Source organism: Neolamprologus multifasciatus, chromosome 23, assembly GCF_963576455.1.
Source record: "Neolamprologus multifasciatus chromosome 23, fNeoMul1.2, whole genome shotgun sequence".
In the NCBI taxonomy this organism is placed as follows: Eukaryota; Metazoa; Chordata; class Actinopteri; order Cichliformes; family Cichlidae; genus Neolamprologus; species Neolamprologus multifasciatus.
The window spans coordinates 19,189,173-19,206,330 of NC_140460.1; the positions used below are offsets into that span (position 1 = coordinate 19,189,173).

At 38.6% G+C, this 17,158-nt stretch overlaps 2 protein-coding genes and 1 long non-coding RNA gene across 7 annotated transcripts; all 3 read right to left on the bottom strand.

The window, feature by feature from the left end:
- Positions 1 to 3,234: 3,234 nt before the first annotated feature.
- Positions 3,235 to 5,063, bottom strand: LOC146491402 (uncharacterized). 2 transcript variants are annotated; one of them, XR_014872588.1, is made up of 3 exons: positions 5,020 to 5,063; positions 3,768 to 4,898; positions 3,235 to 3,396 (listed from the first exon to the last, which is right to left on the bottom strand). It is a non-coding gene; the product is annotated as an uncharacterized LOC146491402 (long non-coding RNA). The 2 variants fall into 2 exon arrangements; XR_014872587.1 differs by lacking the exon at positions 5,020 to 5,063 and having other exon boundaries at positions 3,768 to 5,013.
- Positions 5,064 to 5,317: 254 nt separating this feature from the next.
- On the bottom strand, positions 5,318 to 10,348 carry creg1 (cellular repressor of E1A-stimulated genes 1). The gene is made up of 5 exons (XM_085152868.1): positions 9,984 to 10,348; positions 8,000 to 8,119; positions 7,809 to 7,922; positions 6,616 to 6,704; positions 5,318 to 6,478 (listed from the first exon to the last, which is right to left on the bottom strand). The coding sequence occupies exons 1-4, from the start codon at positions 10,278 to 10,280 to the stop codon at positions 6,618 to 6,620; spliced, it is 618 nt and encodes a 205-aa protein (XP_085008994.1). The 5' UTR covers positions 10,281 to 10,348; the 3' UTR covers positions 5,318 to 6,478; positions 6,616 to 6,617.
- Positions 10,349 to 10,632: 284 nt separating this feature from the next.
- On the bottom strand, positions 10,633 to 17,039 carry setdb2 (SET domain bifurcated histone lysine methyltransferase 2). 4 transcript variants are annotated; one of them, XM_085152809.1, is made up of 12 exons: positions 16,598 to 17,039; positions 15,886 to 15,999; positions 15,701 to 15,805; positions 15,444 to 15,622; positions 14,332 to 14,610; positions 13,910 to 14,238; positions 13,610 to 13,779; positions 13,292 to 13,536; positions 12,904 to 12,952; positions 12,674 to 12,828; positions 11,212 to 11,300; positions 10,633 to 11,126 (listed from the first exon to the last, which is right to left on the bottom strand). In XM_085152809.1, the coding sequence occupies exons 1-12, from the start codon at positions 16,632 to 16,634 to the stop codon at positions 10,943 to 10,945; spliced, it is 1,935 nt and encodes a 644-aa protein (XP_085008935.1). In that variant the 5' UTR covers positions 16,635 to 17,039; the 3' UTR covers positions 10,633 to 10,942. The 4 variants fall into 4 exon arrangements, with proteins under 4 accessions (XP_085008935.1, XP_085008937.1, XP_085008933.1 ...); XM_085152811.1 differs by having other exon boundaries at positions 14,377 to 14,610; positions 15,444 to 15,625; XM_085152807.1 differs by having other exon boundaries at positions 15,444 to 15,625; positions 16,598 to 17,038.
- Between the last annotated feature and the right edge of the window lie 119 nt (positions 17,040 to 17,158).

Here is a 17,158-nt window from a genome sequence, read left to right on the forward strand (position 1 = left end):
AAAAGACCCCACATGGCTTAATGGTTTATAAAAAAACAAAACAAAAAACAAAATTAAGACTTTGTAGTGGCCTAGTCAAAATCCTGACCTCAGTCTGATTGAGATGCTGTCACATGACCTTTCATGTGCTGGTGTTGATGCATCCATGCTTGAAAATGCTCCAATGTGGCTGAATTGCAACAATTCTGCAAAGATGAGTGGGCCAAAATTCCTCCACAGTGCTTTAAAATCTAATTGAAAAGTATCCCAAACACTTGATCACTTGATTGCATTTATTGCTATTAAGCTAGTAGGTTTAGGGGGCAATGACTTTTTCTTACAGTGCTACGTGTGGTTATGGACATCCTGCCCCCCCCCCCAATAATAAATACCTTAATTTAGAAACTGCATTTTGTGTTAACTTGTGTTATCTTTGTCTAATAGGAAACCAGGAAGGGGGCAAACACTTTTGTACAACACTGCATGTGGATATCTATGGTCTATGGTGCATCTTGCATCTGATGACTCCACCTCTTTGGGCTGTTGGGTTGTCAATTGTCTTTCTGTTTCCTGTTGCAGGTGCATAATGGGTGTAGTCAAGAAGGCCTGTATTCCCATAAAAGGACATTCTGGGAGAATAACAGCTTATTTTCATGTACCCAAACAACATTTCACTCACTACGCCAACAAACATGCCAATATGACTGACTCACGGACTGACACAGCTCATGGTTGTTTCCTTCGATAACTTTATTTAGTTTTGTAAATTTCAAATAAAAAACTTGATTGATGGTGTCACCTCAGAATTATTTGTCCAGTCATGACAGATCAAAACTGAAAACTTGAAGTCAGAACTGCCCAATTTACTTTCAAAAGGGGATGTCACGAATCAGTGAAAGAATATATCTGAGACATCATTGCCAGTAGTTGAGCCAAATATCTTTTATAGAGGCGACCATTAAGCATCCATCGTGTTCAGGTCAATGCAGAATAGGCCCAGGCTAGGTCAATAGTGGCCCTCAGCAACAGTTTCAACTCTTACCTATCATCCATAGCTTATGAGTTACAGCTGCTGTCAAGAACTGAGCAACATAACCCACCATTCTCGCCAGTTCATAGGATAATTATAATCTATATAGTGGATATAAGAGTTCTAGCAGGATCTGTTGTCCTCTGAATGCTGAATGTTTTTAAAAATATACATCTTGGTGATGATGTTAAAACCATGAGTGATAGGTAAGTGGTAGATATGGCCAAAAATCCTGGTTTTTGCTCCATTCTGACTTTCATGTTAACATAATTAAATCAGTGAAGCTCATGTTTCATCCAGAGACGACAAACTCATTAAAGTGTCAGAGATTAAGATGCTCTTACACTGAAAAAAATATGTTGTTGGATTTACTTAATTCAATGGTGGACATTTGTTGCACACAGATGTTTTGCTTTGGCAGCAACTTAAACAATTGAGTTAAATTAACACAATTTATTCATGTTCAATAAACCTGCGCAATTTGTGTTGATAAAATGTGACTTAAACATGTTTTGATGAAGTAATTTGAGCTCTTGGAATATTTTAATCCTTCACAATTTTTTCACTTTATCCCAACACCATTCAATAACTTTTACCCAATACTACTTGGTCACTTAAATACTACATGTTATCTTCAAATTACATTTTGCTATTATATTCTAGTTTCAAATACACAATTTTCAAATGGAGGCCTTATAACAGATTGTATTGTTCTCTTCCAAGATGGTTGCTGGCATCCACCAGTAACCTTTCAAAACAAAATGTATAATTTCACTGCATTGACAGTAGGTAAAGAATTAAACTGACATTACTCCTCCACTGAATCTATATAAATCAACAGTTAAATAATGTCAGTTCTTCCGTGTTCTCTGGAATCAATCACAGCAAAGAAATTAGACTGTTTCTTTTGAAAAATGTTACAGGACAATACAAAACATTCTATTTAAGGCCTCTGACGTCAAGATTCAGTTAAACAACAATTATAACTAAACAATTTGAGGTAATGTTAGTTTCCATTAACATTAAATTAGGTTACTGAATTGGCAAACACCTTCCTATTAACATTACCCATTTTACCCCAATGACTAAAGAAATTAGCACTTGCAGGTCAAAAACTTTATTCAAGAGACTGAAAAATAACATTGATACAGTGACTGTCAAAAATTACAGCACTGATCATACTGTGACATCTTGGTTCAAAACAGCACACTTAGAAATATTCAACGTTCTTTACTTCAACTGAATGAAACTGAAAATACCATTTCATACAACCCATATGGGATATTTAGACTGTATAACTGTTCACGCTACATCTCTTCACTAGTAAAAGAAAGAAAAAATACAAAGAGAAATTTAAAAATGCTGCCAAACAGACAAACAGAGAACTTGTACAGAGCAAAAGGAAAAACAAACAACAACAAAAAAAACGGCTCATCCTCATGGCAGTTGCAGAGTATATAAAAATGAACCCTGCGATCTGTTCCAAAAATGCAGCAGAACAAGTGTGAGATTTAAATGTCCTCTCACCTAGAGCTGATCACCTTGCATGCATAACAGTGAGCTTTCCTTGCAGGAGCAGTTTTGTCTTAGTTGTGAGCTTTTCTTGAGAGCTGAGTTGCATCCAACTCCATTACCACCGCATCCTCTGGAGACAGATGTTCATTGTGGTTTTCTCAATCTGTGCAGTGGCCTCAGTCAAGTCCTGGTTAAACACAAAACATTTTTTTAAGATTCCTTTTTAAACTCTCTTTTGAATCTACCAATTCTAATGTTAGAGTAATTTAAACCAATGAAAGCAACATAGTAAATAGCTATAGCCAAAGAGTGGCCTGCCATGCTGCCATTCATTGTCTAACAGAGTTTCTAAGAGAGAGTGAAAAACATAATAATTTCAAATGCTTTACATTAGTTTTTGTTAGAAAGACACTGGCCCATCAGAAATCCAGGTTATGTCACTCAGAAGATGTTAGAATTTAGACTTTCAGCCCCACAATTTGGTTAGCTGTTGGTCAGTTGGTCATTTTTTTTTTCAAACAAAAGCTAATGTAAATATTGGTGGGATTTTCCTTTGTTCACTAGAATGACAAATTTAAAGTTTTTTCACACTGATGTGAGCCCTAATACAGGGGTGGGGGTGGGGCCTCAAGGGCCGGCGGCCGAGTTCACTACCAGGCCTCATGTGAACTTCAAATTATTAAAGAGGACTACTGGTCCTAACCAGTCCAATGAGGATCAAGTGGATAACTAAATGCATTTTTAAATGTTGCAAAGCCACAATCTACTCATAAAACACTCACCATGAACTCATGCACCAAGATGTTGCAATTGTCTTTCACACAGATGCGGAGCACTTTGATGAGGGACTCCCTTTGAGCATTAATGTCATCCTAAAGTATTATAACAAAGAAAACAGAGATTTGTGAACTTTTCAATAGCACAGAAGAAAATGATCCCAGACAAAAACTCTTGACTTTTTAAACCAGTCAACATGCAACACCAGCATCTACAAAGCAACATCAAAAGTTCCTGTTTGACATCAACTTTATGGATATATAGTTTCCAGAACATATATTTTTAAAAAAAGACAATTTTTTCTCAGTGGGCCAGTAAATGCATGATGAAAATTATGGCATCCTTTCAGTGGAATCAGTACTCACAGGTAATAGTTGACTGTTTCAATGGATGCAGCATAAAATTCTTTTACTGACCTAATGCTATACATATACACTTTGTAGTTAAAGAATTTTAAAGTTCTTACTGTCATCATGGCAGCTACATCCTTTAGCTTTGTGCCCTGTTCCCCCGATCACTTTGCAAACACTTTCAGCAGACTGTCAGAGAGAAACTCAGCTCCGTCAGAAACCTTGACTGTAAAGGCATGTTTGGGATTCACTGGAATACTGCATTTTATCTGAAATGACATAAAATTATTTTTGAAATAACAGCAGGCACTGTGCATGGTTAATCAGTAATGTTTTGTTGAATAAAAACTGTGTTTCCAGATCTTATGGGATTAAAAAAATCCAAAGATGTTTGTTTCTGATTTGCAACCCAACAACCCACAAGTTACAACCTCATTTTAGTTCAAGTGTGCATTAATGTGAGTCCAGTAATCACCTTTCTGACAATACATACAGGTATAAGTTAAACCTATGGCAGATTTTGGATTTCTCAGATGTATTAATAGGGTGGTCTATTTGTGTATGCATGCACCTAATAATTATACAAAACCTATTATAATTAAGTTACAGAAACCTTAAGCGAAAATAGAATATACTTTCTTACCATAACACCTTGAACCCACAATCCATCAGCTGACTCCTGGTGAAATGCAGAATAGAGGTCAATGTGAAGCAAAAAAAAACAAAAACAAAAGGACAGCAGGTGAGGGCAGGAGGGGTAGGGATGTAAGCTAGCATAATGCCGCTAATGATATTAGCTAAAGCTGTTCAATGTCCAAAATCTCACTAACACCACGGTGCAGTAAATACACAATGTAACTGAAGAGTCAGTTGACAAATCTATTCACACAGAAAACCAAATTATGTTATGACTGCCTCATAATTAGGTTTAATGTGATATAACGGCTCTTGTGCCAAAGACAAATTCAAATGAAAAAGCGCCAATTCTTTGACAACAGATAAAACAGCAAATAAGCTAACGGGTCTTTTTTAGCATGTTACATGGCGACACTCTAGACGTTTAACTACATTTGGCTGAAATATGGTAAATATTAATTCAAAAAATCAAGACATACCAAAAAAGTAGAGTTGGCTGCTCGACTTGACTGAGATGGATGCCTTTTTTGAACCACGATCCAAAGCCCGCGAGATGAAATCACGCGTGGTTTCACGAGATTTAATGTTGCTATCTTATTGACTTACTTCACCTGAACATGATATGAACAATTTAATACACCCTTTCAGCATATCATGTAGTTTTTACACTATATGGTTACATTTATCTTTAAAACATGAGGCAATTGTGTTAAATACATGCAAGATGCTTACATAAATCCAAGAGATGGCCAGTGCCTTTTTTTCAGTGTACTGTCATTTACTTTCCATTTTATTTACTTCTGATTTAGTGTTTAAAAATATTAAGCGATTAAATTGGGTTACGTGGATAAAATAATGCAAATAAACATCAAACCACAACCATTGAAAATAAAATAAAATAAAAAAATTATGCATTGAAAATGAATGAAGATAAATAAAATAAATACATACAGCTGACAATAAGTTGGTGAAGTAAGTCTAAATGTGTTAAAAAACAAAAACAAATAAAACACAATAGAGATGAGGAGGCTTTTTTTAAATACAAATCTTTATTTTTCTTTCAAAAAATAAAATTTCACAGCAAACACTTACAGCTGTTATTCAGCTTGAAGAAGCAGCAGGTCATAATGTTATTAATAAAGTTATGTTTAAGGCAAATAATCAAAGCTCCTCCCCTTTCAACAATGCCTAAATAAGCTATGTTTGCAACAAAGGAAAAAGTCCCGCCTATAAGGAGCCTAGTTATTATTATTCTAAACAAGAAGCATGGAGGAGGATCTGGGGTTATTTGATTCACTAATATCTAAAAAAAAAATAGAGATTTTCTTTTAGCATATAAAAAAACCCTACTACATCACCCACAAGTAATAAACAGCCTGTTACTGGCAAAGACTCAAGGGAAATGTAGTTAGTGTGGTTACTGATGTCTCCTGCTGTTTCATTAAAAATTATTTGTGTTCCATAAAGTGCTATTTGTGGATTTACAAAGTACATTATGAGCAATTCTTTTCAAACTGCACATTTAAATCTGTTAGTTAAACAGCATCCAGGTCAAAGGTCAAATACAAAAGTTGATGCTCAAAAAAAGGTTTGTTCTGTTTTAAAGTGGTGCCTATAAGTTTGCCTACAAACATATATTCCATTACAAAATTTTCCTATACAAGTATTTATCGATTTAATCCTCCTCTGGACTGGCAGCTTTAACTTTTCAGCGTGACGTCTCCCTCTGGTGGTCAAACTCCACCAACACACTTGGCTTTTTAATAATGTTTAAATCTGCAAAACAACAATAGTCTTTTCAAACACCTGAGCACACACACATTCACAGAGTCATTTAAAATCTTTTTAAGTGAATCAAAGGAAAGAGGAAATTAAAATGTAACACTGACTTCTGATGACTGAATGTCATTGAGTGTTTCAGCTGCAGGAAAGAAAAGCTCCAAATGCAACAATTTAAGTCCGAGTTAAAGACAACTTCTGTGTTTAGGACACTTTATCTGATTTTATTTGCCTGTTTTCAGAAACAGAAACTTTCAAACCTAAAATTAAGAATAAAGCAGGCATGATGTAAATGACGTGGATTCAGCGGTTGGATAAATTAATGGATTCGTAGCAGATTAATCGGCGTGTAACTCCTGAGGAGGATTTTGCATCTCGTACATTCTGGTTGCGGGGTTCGCAGGTTCGAATCCTGAACAGAATAAAAAACACAATGAGCAGAAAAATTAACAAGACGATGGTTTAACTGCACATGTTTAAACAGAGGCGTGGTGTCAGCTCCAGCAGGAAGTGATGCTGGACTACAAACAGAACAGTAGGACTACAAACCATCAGTGGTGCTTCCTGTACGGCGTTGCCTGGAAATACTCATCAGGAGTGACGGTCTTCACCCCGCCAAAGTAATCCAACACCCACACCTGAAACACAAGGAAGGAGGACCAGCCTGCTGACTTCATGTCACATGATTGGCTGAGAGCAGCACAGGTGTGCACTCAGGACTACAAATGCTACAGTAATGATAGAGCTACTATTACAAGGCGTGTGATGCTGGAGTACCTGTAGTATTAGTGGTATTATTAGAATTTTTAATAATAGTACTATGGCAGTGTCTTTCTAGTATTATAAATAGCTCAGTTATGCTTTTGTATCAGTAATATTATTGCTGTAAAATTTCTGGTATTACTAGTTTCAAGTTTTATTGTCAAGTACAGATAAACCGAGTAGCCACATTTAGCCATAATGAAATTCTTTGGCTCGTGTCCTCAGCTTTACATGAGCATACAGAAGTGCGCAGAAGTGTGAGTTAAATGTGTGTGTTAAATTAAGAAGAAAATAACAGAAAATAGCAGTAATAATGATGATAAAGAGAAAAAAAGAGAAAAAAGTATTAAATACTTAAGTCAAGTTGATATTTATAGTTTGTGTGAGAGTATTTACAGGTTGAATTACTACTGAGTTACTACTAGTGGCAGGTGGTAGTACTTCTATTATTAGAAGTATTGTGTACTACCTGTATCTGTGTGGTGTTTTAGTGTTAGTAGTATTATCCATCATTATTATACCATCATTATGATAGTGTAGTATTATAATATTTACTTATAATATATATTGAGTTGTTTTAAACAAGTAGTGTCATGGATTTAAAGTGGATTATTATATCAGTACTGATATTTGTGTCATGTTTTAAAATGACAACAGCATAACAGAAGCATGAGTGTACTGCACGTTCACGTTTAACTTGTATTATTATAGTGGAAACATTCAACAGTATTTATAGTATTATTAAAAATATTAGTAGTACTTATACTTATTATATCTCTAACAATGAACATGTAGTAGTACTGTGGGATTGTTTCAAAGCATTCATAGACTTGAACTTGCAGTATTACTGTGGTATTATGTTGTAGTATTTGCAGTACTACAGTGGTATTATGTTGTAGTATTTGCAGTACTACAGTGGTATTATGTTGTAGTATTTGCAGTAGTACTGTGGTATTATGTTGTAGTATTTGCAGTAGTACCTGTGTGATGTTGAACTTGGCAAAGAACCAGTTGTGGTCGCTCGGCCAGTCGATCATCTCGGGGTGACGAGTGAACAGCGCTTTCTTTGCAAACTCCGCCTCTGTCCCGTTCACCTGAACCACAGCAGGAGGAGGTGGTCATGTGACGGGTCCGAACTGATCATGTGTGAAACACAGGTGTGTGTACGTACCTCCTGTACAGATCCAGACAGGATGATGTGAGCACAGAGCGGACTCTGAGGGTCAAAGCTCTGCTGCCTGCAGTAATCAGTCTGAGCCAGAGACATGGTCAGAGACGCCACAGGGCTCACCTGCATCAATACACACAGCACAGGTAACACACGCATACACACATCTTATAGCATTATTAAAACATATACTTTTAATTAATCAGTTGTGTCCAATTCTTATTTAATGCTATATTTTTCTTAAAATTAAAATATATATTTATTTATTTGTTTATCTTTTTTTAATTTAGGCATTTTCATCCTCCATATACAGACAAATAATATCTAAATACGATCATTTTTTATGTCTGGGACAAAAATCTGCCATTTGAACCACTAAAACCTGCTTGAATATGTCCCAATATGGCCCAAAAAATCATTGAACATCCTCTTCTGTCCCTGAAGGACACTGTCTCAAGAAGGCACGCAGCATCCTACGGGACGGTACACACCCAGGACACCGGGTGTTTAAGCTGCTGCTGTCTGGCAGGAGGTTCAGGCTGCTGAGGTCCCGAACAAATAGACTCAAGGACAGCTTTTACAACAGGGCAATAGCCCTAATCAATGCAAACAGCTGACCTGACTGACTACCTACCTGGACTTTTTTTGGGGGGGGAGGTAACAACAGTAAAAACAGTAACAATAATAATATTTATATTTATGACAAGGTGCAATAACAATTAATGTGCAATAATAACAGTGTGCAATGCAAATACACTCATTCTTCTTTTTTATTACTAAGTTATTATATTGTGTTGTGTTGTATGTGTTGCGTTGTGATGTGTCGTATCGGGTCGTACTGGAGGTACTAAAAATAAATATTTAATCCTGAGAAAATGACTTTTCAGCTCAAACAAACTTTATAACCTACTGCAAGACAATAAAAAGCTGCTGCTCAGTTTAATTTTGATAACTTTCTGTAACAAAGCAAACTTTAACAAAGCTGAACTTCATTTAAACCTGTTTTCTGTGTCGTTTCAGCAGATTTCATGCACTCATTTCTTCTTCTGTGGTCTCAACTTCTGCTTTGACATGTGACTGGCAACTGCTGAGTCACTGCCAGGAAAATATGCTGAGTCATGCTGCACTTACATCACAGTTTATGTAAAATGCAGTTTTATAAGCTCAAATATTCAGGATTTTATATCTCAGCATAACTTCACATTATTTCACATAACTTCAAATAACCTTTAAAATGAAAGTCTGAATATTAAAATGTTAAAAAATAATATTACCCTAAATACACAAAATAATGTTAACGATACATTTCTTCCCCATGGGAAAGAAAATCATCATTAACATTATTTTGTGAACTAAAAATTTCTATTAAAAAAAACTATATATTTTAGTAAAATAGAAAAGATAAAGAAGATACAAAAAACCCCAAAACAAATTAAAGAACATTACACAACACACTATTTATACCTTTTTATTTCATTTTTTTAAATCAATTAAATTCTAAATATTTGTATCTATTTTTTATTTTTCCGTTTTTGTAAATGCATTTTAGACCTTGGCAGTTTTGCTCCTCTATATATCAGGAGTATTAAAATAAATATACATGATGTGTTTGCAATAATTCTGCAGTTCAACATTTTAAAAACAGTGCTAATCACTGCAAACACATTTACATAAGCGTATTGTTAGTAAATATTGTGTTTACCAAGTTCCACACTTTTGTTTTGTATAGAATAAGTTACTGACAGCTGATGGCTTTGAAGATCAAATGTTACTTAATTTTACGCTTTACCGCTCCAGAACCTGTAACCTTGAACTTTAATGGCTTTCACAGTAAAATCAAAGGTTTTCAACGAGACGCAGTGCCTTTTACAGCAACACAGCGCAGATACAGAGAGTGTCGAGTATACTAAATTCTAGTTTGTAAACTGACTTCTGAACAGGAAGGCTCAGTTCCTGTTTTAACACTGATATCCCGGGTCAGGCTCACCTCCAGGTCCTGCACGGAGATCTCCATGCGGGTCAGGTACATGTAAGGCACCCCGGAGCCCGAGCCCCTTGGCCCGTCGCTCACCGAGAAGACATTAGAGAACGGCTGGCCCACCACCGGTTTGTGGGTGGAGATGGTGGCCATAGAGGCCCAGTCCACCTGGTGCGCAACGAAGCGCGCGACCCGGGCCACCTGGTCATGAGGCGGGATGTGGAACAGGGACGCACCGGACAGAGAAAGGGAGGCCAAGGAGAGGCCGAAGAGGAAGACACGCACAGCCCCCCACAGAGATCTCATCTTTGGCTCGAGTGTATGGTGGAGAGTCGGTGAAGACAGAGAGAGGCGATATAAACAATACCGAATATCCGGTCTGAAATTTCATAATAAAAGCATTGCTGGGCTACAACCGAAAGTCCGCAACCAAAAGCTGGAGTGTCCAAGTGACTTTTCAAAAATAATGTAAATATTAGGAATAAATTAGAAACAAATGTAAAAAAAATAAAAAATAAAAAAATAAATCTGCCGTAATTGATAAATTCAGTTGCATATTTTTTTTTTAAAATAAAAGCTGTAATAAATACATTCAGACATTTATATACAATTTCAAATCCCCCAAAGAGCTGCACCAATAGTAAACCATTTACTCATGTTGAAGGTTTTCAAAGCAACGTTTATTATTGCTTAAAATGAACACAGAACTTTGACACTTTGGGCACCAGTTTCAAGATAAAAGTTGTACTGGCTGTTTGAACATTAAATCCATGGCAGTGTCAAAATAAAATGACCAAAGTAGAGATACAAAAATAAAAGCTCAAACACAGAAAAAGTGTTCTCAAAATTAAAGCCTTCCCAATAATAAAGACTTGAAAAACTTTCAGAATAAAATAGCTGAACTTTTATTGCTTTTTAGGAAAAAATCTCTAAATACCAAAACTGTTACTAACAAACTGTATGGAGGATCACTCGGCTTCCATCGCTATGTGACCTTCGACCTCACAAACGTCACATAGGTTCTCCTCGATGGTGAATCTCCCATGGCAATTGTCGCTTTCGCAGAGACAAGACACTTCCTGTTTTTGCAGTGAATCGATCTGTACGTTGGCAGAGTAGTCCCAGGTGAGCTCAGTGCCAGCCACTACGGCCCTACAGCAAGAAAACAAAGAGGACAATTATTAAAATGACCACTAATAATAACCTACATTAACATCCTCTCAGTCCTCTTCCTCACCTGCTGGTGAAGAAGGCAACGATGGGGAAGGCGGGGTCGTGGGAATCGATGAAGACATTCTGGATGAAAAGGTTCGGCTGGCAGCTGTGCTGTGGGCGGGGTTAGAGATCACATGATATCAATAACAATAACAACAATAATAATAATAATAAACAAGAAGAAGATTTCTTCTTTATTAGCATAAAATATATATACACATTTTTTTATATGTATATATATATATATATATATATATACATACATACATACATACATATAAAGAAATCTTGTGAAGCTGTTTATAAAATACAGTTATAAAACGGTCAGATATGTCAAACTTTACTCATTCTTCCTGCTTCCTCCACTTCCGTACCATTGATTCATTAATGTTGAATTCTCTCGCAGCTGCTCTATTCCCTTGTTGTTGCAGTATATTAATGACTAACCTCATATTCTGGATGGATTATCACAGTTGTTCTCCTGACTGAAGTTTGTTCCGTTTACAGCATCCTGACATGCAATTGCATTTGTCTCTAACCATTGGGAACCCTAATGTTAACTTTCATCGAGTGGAAAAAAGTTAGCATTCATCCTCCAGGTTCACTGTGTTTATGTTATGCTAACATAGCTGTTAGATAGTGATCATGTAGCACATCATTACATACTAGCTAGTCCAACTTCAGCAACCCTAAAAAAAGTCACTGCGGTTTAGTTTTCTGTCTTCATTTATGTTGGAAGTGATAGCAGAGCTGTACAAACTAGCAAGCCAACTTCCTGCTAACTTCTAACTCCATTAAACTTAATAAATTCTGTTTTCATGGATGCCTGGATGTTAAACTTAATTGTTACACCTGGAAAAGCAGCAACACTGATCATTTTATTAGAGATGAAAGAATTTAGACAGTTTTTAACTCTCAGTGATGCCGCAGTGTTCCAGTGTTCGCTTGACTTTGGGACCTGAAGAGGGTGGAGTTTGGGACCCGAAGTGGGTGGAGTTTGGGACCCAGATTACTCCGCGAGGCTCTTGATTACGGTCGCTGCAATGCTTCAACAATCCATCAAGCGGTGCAGCTTCATAGCTTACCAAAGTCGTATTAAAACATTTTTTGATAGATTTTTGTGCACTGTGTACCACATAAAATCAGTTTGAGGTCAGTAAGCACAACCAGAATTCATACATAAGGTGCCCCGGATTATAAGGCAGACTGTGGATTTTTGAGAAAATGGAATGATTTTAAGTGCACGTCATAGTGCGGAAATTAAGGAATATGTGCAGAAATATTAATGACATGTCTAAAGAACATAAATTAAATAATATTTAAAAATACTGTGTATATATATATATATATATCTGTCACACATGTATAACAATAAGTAACATGAAACCCTGATTATAAATAAAATCAATTAAATGAGAAGAGTAAATAATGTGTGTCCTGATCGGTTGATCGATGGCTAAATGTTCCCGATCAGCTGGACTCACATTGATGAAGCGGCTCACGTTTCCCTCCTTGCTTGCGTCCACAAAACAAACTTCGTCCACCTTTGCTGCTCTCTTTAAGCTCATGCTCGCCTTTGTACCATTCACACCAGCGCTCTCCGACATTGATGCCACCTTCTCGTCTTGCTCTTGATCACCTGACACACAGTAGCCAATTTTTTACCAGCTATGTTAATGTATCATTTGTGTGTTTTGTGTGAGTCATTACTGACCTGATGAAGGAGATGTCGGCTGTAGACCTCCAACCAGCACCGCCTGAATCTGACAGAAGAAAATAGAAGCCTTTTACTTTGAACTAAAGATCACGAAGGCACAAAAATACATTATTTTAATCAAATAATTAGAGGAAATATTCAAAGGAATGCAGGACACACAAAGGATTTAAAATAAACAATAATTCTTTTAAAAACAGGTCACAAAATATTCAAAGGAAAAAATAAAAATATGTAAATTGAAAACCTGTAATCTCCATACAAATACAAATGAAAAAGATTTACAATATAATAAAATGTGTATAGAAATATTGGAAATATAATATGTAAAAAAATAATTCTGAAAATAAAATAAAACTTTACAGTAAAGTAAACGAGCCTAACAAACCTCTTCTTGGTCTGTGGTGCTGGAGCCGCTGTCGGAGGGTCTCTGAATCACAGGGACATGCAAAAGAGGTGAAGTAGGCGGAGACGTAGGCGGGGGTGTTTCCAGCACATTGCGTCGGCCCTCCAGCACAGGTGGGGCCAGCCACTCCGTGACGACCTCCACCTCATCGTCAGACGGCAGGTCGGACCTTGTCAACTTTGGCGGCGGTGGTTCGGTGGGATTCGGGACCCTCTGCAGCACCACACCTGGACACGGATGAGAGGACGAGTTTACAGACCGTGGCTTGGACGGAGCCACTGAACGCTGAGCCACACTCACCTGCGTAAATGCACACAAAGGTCCCACGGTCCAGGTCGTCACGGCAACGCACCCCCCAGCCACGGTTCTCAGTCTGGAAGACCTGGAGTCGGACTCTGATGCCTCTCTGGACGAGACGGTTCTGGCAGCAAGATCGGTCACAGCCGCACCACGGGCCACACTCAAAGAGCCTGAAGATTGATCACCATGGTAAGACTTTGTCAGCAAATCAGTGAATCAGTTAATGATCAATACTTCCACTGGGAAACCTAAAGCTCCTGCTTTAGCTCCTTTTGAAAAACCTCTACTTGTTCACCTCACCCTGATGGGTTGGCCTGTAACAGCCTGTGATGGCGATAGTGGCGCTCTCCAGAAGTCAAGGCCATGCAGGCGCAGCGCTTTGCATCACTGCAGCCATCTGTGCAGTCACAGCAGGCCTTGAACAGCTTTGGGCCGCGGCTCAGGAAGCAGCCATGTGGCCATCGGTCCTTCCTGTAGCGGAATTCAGCAGGCCGGGAGCCACCGTCCCCGACGCACAGCTCCACTGGTATTGGCTCCGCCCCTCGGCTCAGATCCTGTTCAGGCTGCCGAAGGCCCCCTGGCGAAGGAGGGTCCAACCGCACGGAGGGGTTAAAGGTGAAGAAGTCAACCTGCAGGACGAAAACTGACCCAGTTTAAAGGCCTGAAGGAGGAATATACAGAGAGACACTGAACACAGCAAAAAAAAAAAATCATCTGTTGACCTGCAGGATGTCATAACTCTCTGTAGCCTCCAAAAAAAGCATTACGTTGTCATGGTTACGGAGGCTCAGCCCACATGGTGCCTTGTAGATGACGTCCCAGTTTCCTACGTCTTCCTGCTCCTGGTCCCCGTGGTCCCAAAGCACGCCCTCTTTGGCGGGTGAAATCAGTGGCATGGCGGTCAGCCTCTTGAAGCCGCAGAGCAACGGGATCTTCAGCGGGTTCTGGCCCCAGAATAGCGGCATGGACTGAGTCATGCTGGGCAAACAGGGCAAGCAGGACTGTAAAGCAAAAAACAGCTCACGTTATCAGGATTTTAAATATTCAAATATTCAGGAATTTAAAAAAAAAGCCTTTGGCTACAAACTGTAAATGATCACCGTTAAATTAAATGCCCCCAGTCTGGTATAGGGACTGACTATGACAGTTTCTTTCTTTTTTTTTTTTTTTTTAAAGGTCATGAATTAGACACTGGACATTATCAAGTTGCTTTAACCTCCTAGGACCTGCCGTCCACATATGTGGACATCACATTTTGGGTTGTTTAGACCAAAATACTACATTTTGCTCAACAAGGGCCTGATATCCACTTACGAGGACATTATACTGCTACTGTTCTATCGAAATTTTAAACAAATATCCTCATATGTGGCTCTCATTTTTCTTAGAAACAAAAATCAGGTAAAAAAAAAATCTGGTAATTCTTTGTTTTTACATTCATCAGGTCCCAATATGCCCAGATATCAAAGAGAAATTAAAAGTTTATTAATTAAAAGAAATTAAGAGTTTGGGTCTTAGGAGGTTAATGCTTCTTCTCAGGATAAAAGCCCCAAGTTACTTACAGGAACGTATAAGGATGCTCTAAAGTTCTGAAGTATATCAGATTTCTAAATTTAAAAAAAACTATTCGATAGATTTGAGATAATTACAAGGATCAGGTTTTCAACATATTCAAGATTCTGGGTAGAAACTAAAAGGGATCAACGTGTTTTCAGGCTGTTAGATTATCAAGATTCAGAATAAAAGCACCATATAAATTAAAGGAACTTTTTGAGATCAAATTAGGCAAAATAAATTCTCGGGCTGATTCTGAATGACATCAATGTGTGTTTACCTTGGAGCAGGTGTGGAGGTGGTACTGCAGCTGGACAGGCACGAGGGGAGGCAGCAGCTCCTCTCTGCCAGCAGGAGATGCTGTTGGACTGGATAACCCATTAAAAGGAGGCAAGAAGGATGAAGAGGAGGAGCAAGAGGATGAAGGGCTGTGTTGGAGGATGTCAGCTGGCAGCAGCTCTTCTGGGGAGGAATAAACACTCAGCAATAGTCGGACTCAAACACAACAGCGAAGCCTTGAGATTTACCGGGGTTTACCTGAGCCAATGACCACCTGAACCACCGAGCTGTCCTGGTCCTGGAGGGAGGCCAAGGAGGAGGAGCAGTCCAGATGCTCTAGCAGCTTGAAGGCCTGGACATACTCTGAGAGAAGACAGAGAGTAAAGATCAGGATAGGAAGATTGCCAGAGTCCCGCTCGCTCGCATCAGACATGGATCAGAACCTTTGTCTGTGGTTCCACTCCTCTTCAGAATTGCCTTCAGGTGCTCCAGGTACTTGAAAACCACATCGAAGACCTGATCCACATCCTCATTGTTCCAGAATGCCTTGGCCTTCTCTGGAAAAAATAAATCAGGACAAATGATCGTATCAGACGCATAAAAAATGTGTAAATAAACAATCTGGACCCCCAACTACTGAACCTGGACCAGATTAACTGATAAAATGACCAATAAATGCCTCTGTATGCACATTTAACCTAACTCTCAGCACGTAAAAAAAAAAAAATCAGAGCAGTTATCCATTACAAAAAAGAAAAAGACAAGAAAACAATCCCCATAACCTGAACCCCTTAAATCTGGACTAGACCCCACAGAGTGTATAAACCTACTAACAAATGGGGGAAAATTATAGTTTAACCTTTTTCCCCCCATGTAACCCACATACGAATGTGTCTAGATTAAATCCAGATAACCCGGGTTCGTTGGATGTGGACTAGGACAGTGTGAACAGACTCCTGCTGATTTGAAACTAGCTTTCAGCCGTTGTATTGTACCTAAACCACACTCTCGCATTTCCTTGTGTGTGTCTAACAGGAAAGCTCTGAGGCTAATGTAGCATTAGCCCGGTTAAACCTGGGTTAGCTGTCTGTGCAGTGCTCTGCACCTCTGAACCCCCGTTATCCGCTCCGGTTCCGTTTGTACTTCAATTCTTACCGACATATCCCGGATCTAGCGGCTCCCCCGTTTCCATTGCACATTAGCCTGCTAGCACTAAGCTAACAATAAATAAGCTCGCGAGCTCACCGCTAACTTTTAGGTAACAGGTGACCGCGGGTGCAGACGGACCTGCAGTTTGACTACCAAATAAGTCAAAAGCAGCAGTTCAAATTAAACCCGAACACCAGCCAGCTCCATGTGAACCCAGTAGGTTTATTCATTCATGTAAGCGGCTAGTCCGGTCGTTGCTTTTTGCTAACGACTGTGACTAACAGCAGACAATACATTGAACCTGCTGTTAACACTTCTTAAAGCATTGCAAGAGGTATTTATAGTTCAACAAGACCACACAACCCTGGCATCACGCAGTATAAACACTCCTGTCTTAACCGTTTAAAGTTTTTGAGCTTACGTGCCCCCTATCGGCCACCGTACTAAGACTTAGGGTTTCAGCTCCCTGTTTTATGTCTGGCAGGAATTTCGAAAGCCCTTATGTAGACGTTATTAAAGTTTAAGGAACAGCAGACAGAAGGTCACTCACATAAAAACACACACAGA

What these genes read in the sequence shown, in the direction of transcription:
- creg1 (XM_085152868.1), bottom strand. Translation starts at nt 10,280, where the DNA reads ATGAGATCTCTGTGGGGGGCTGTGCGTGTCTTCCTCTTCGGCCTCTCC. An exon ending in TGTCTGGATCTGTACAGGAG is followed by an intron (nt 7,923 to 7,999) that starts GTACGTACACAC and finishes GCTGTGGTTCAG; the next exon opens with GTGAACGGGACAGAGGCGGA. An exon ending in CCAAGTTCAACATCACACAG is followed by an intron (nt 6,705 to 7,808) that starts GTACTACTGCAA and finishes CTTGTGTTTCAG; the next exon opens with GTGTGGGTGTTGGATTACTT.
- setdb2 (XM_085152807.1), bottom strand. Translation starts at nt 16,634, where the DNA reads ATGGAAACGGGGGAGCCGCTAGATCCGGGATATGTCG. An exon ending in AGAGTTATGACATCCTGCAG is followed by an intron (nt 14,239 to 14,331) that starts GTCAACAGATGA and finishes TTCGTCCTGCAG; the next exon opens with GTTGACTTCTTCACCTTTAA. An exon ending in GCACCACAGACCAAGAAGAG is followed by an intron (nt 12,953 to 13,291) that starts GTTTGTTAGGCT and finishes TTCTTCTGTCAG; the next exon opens with ATTCAGGCGGTGCTGGTTGG.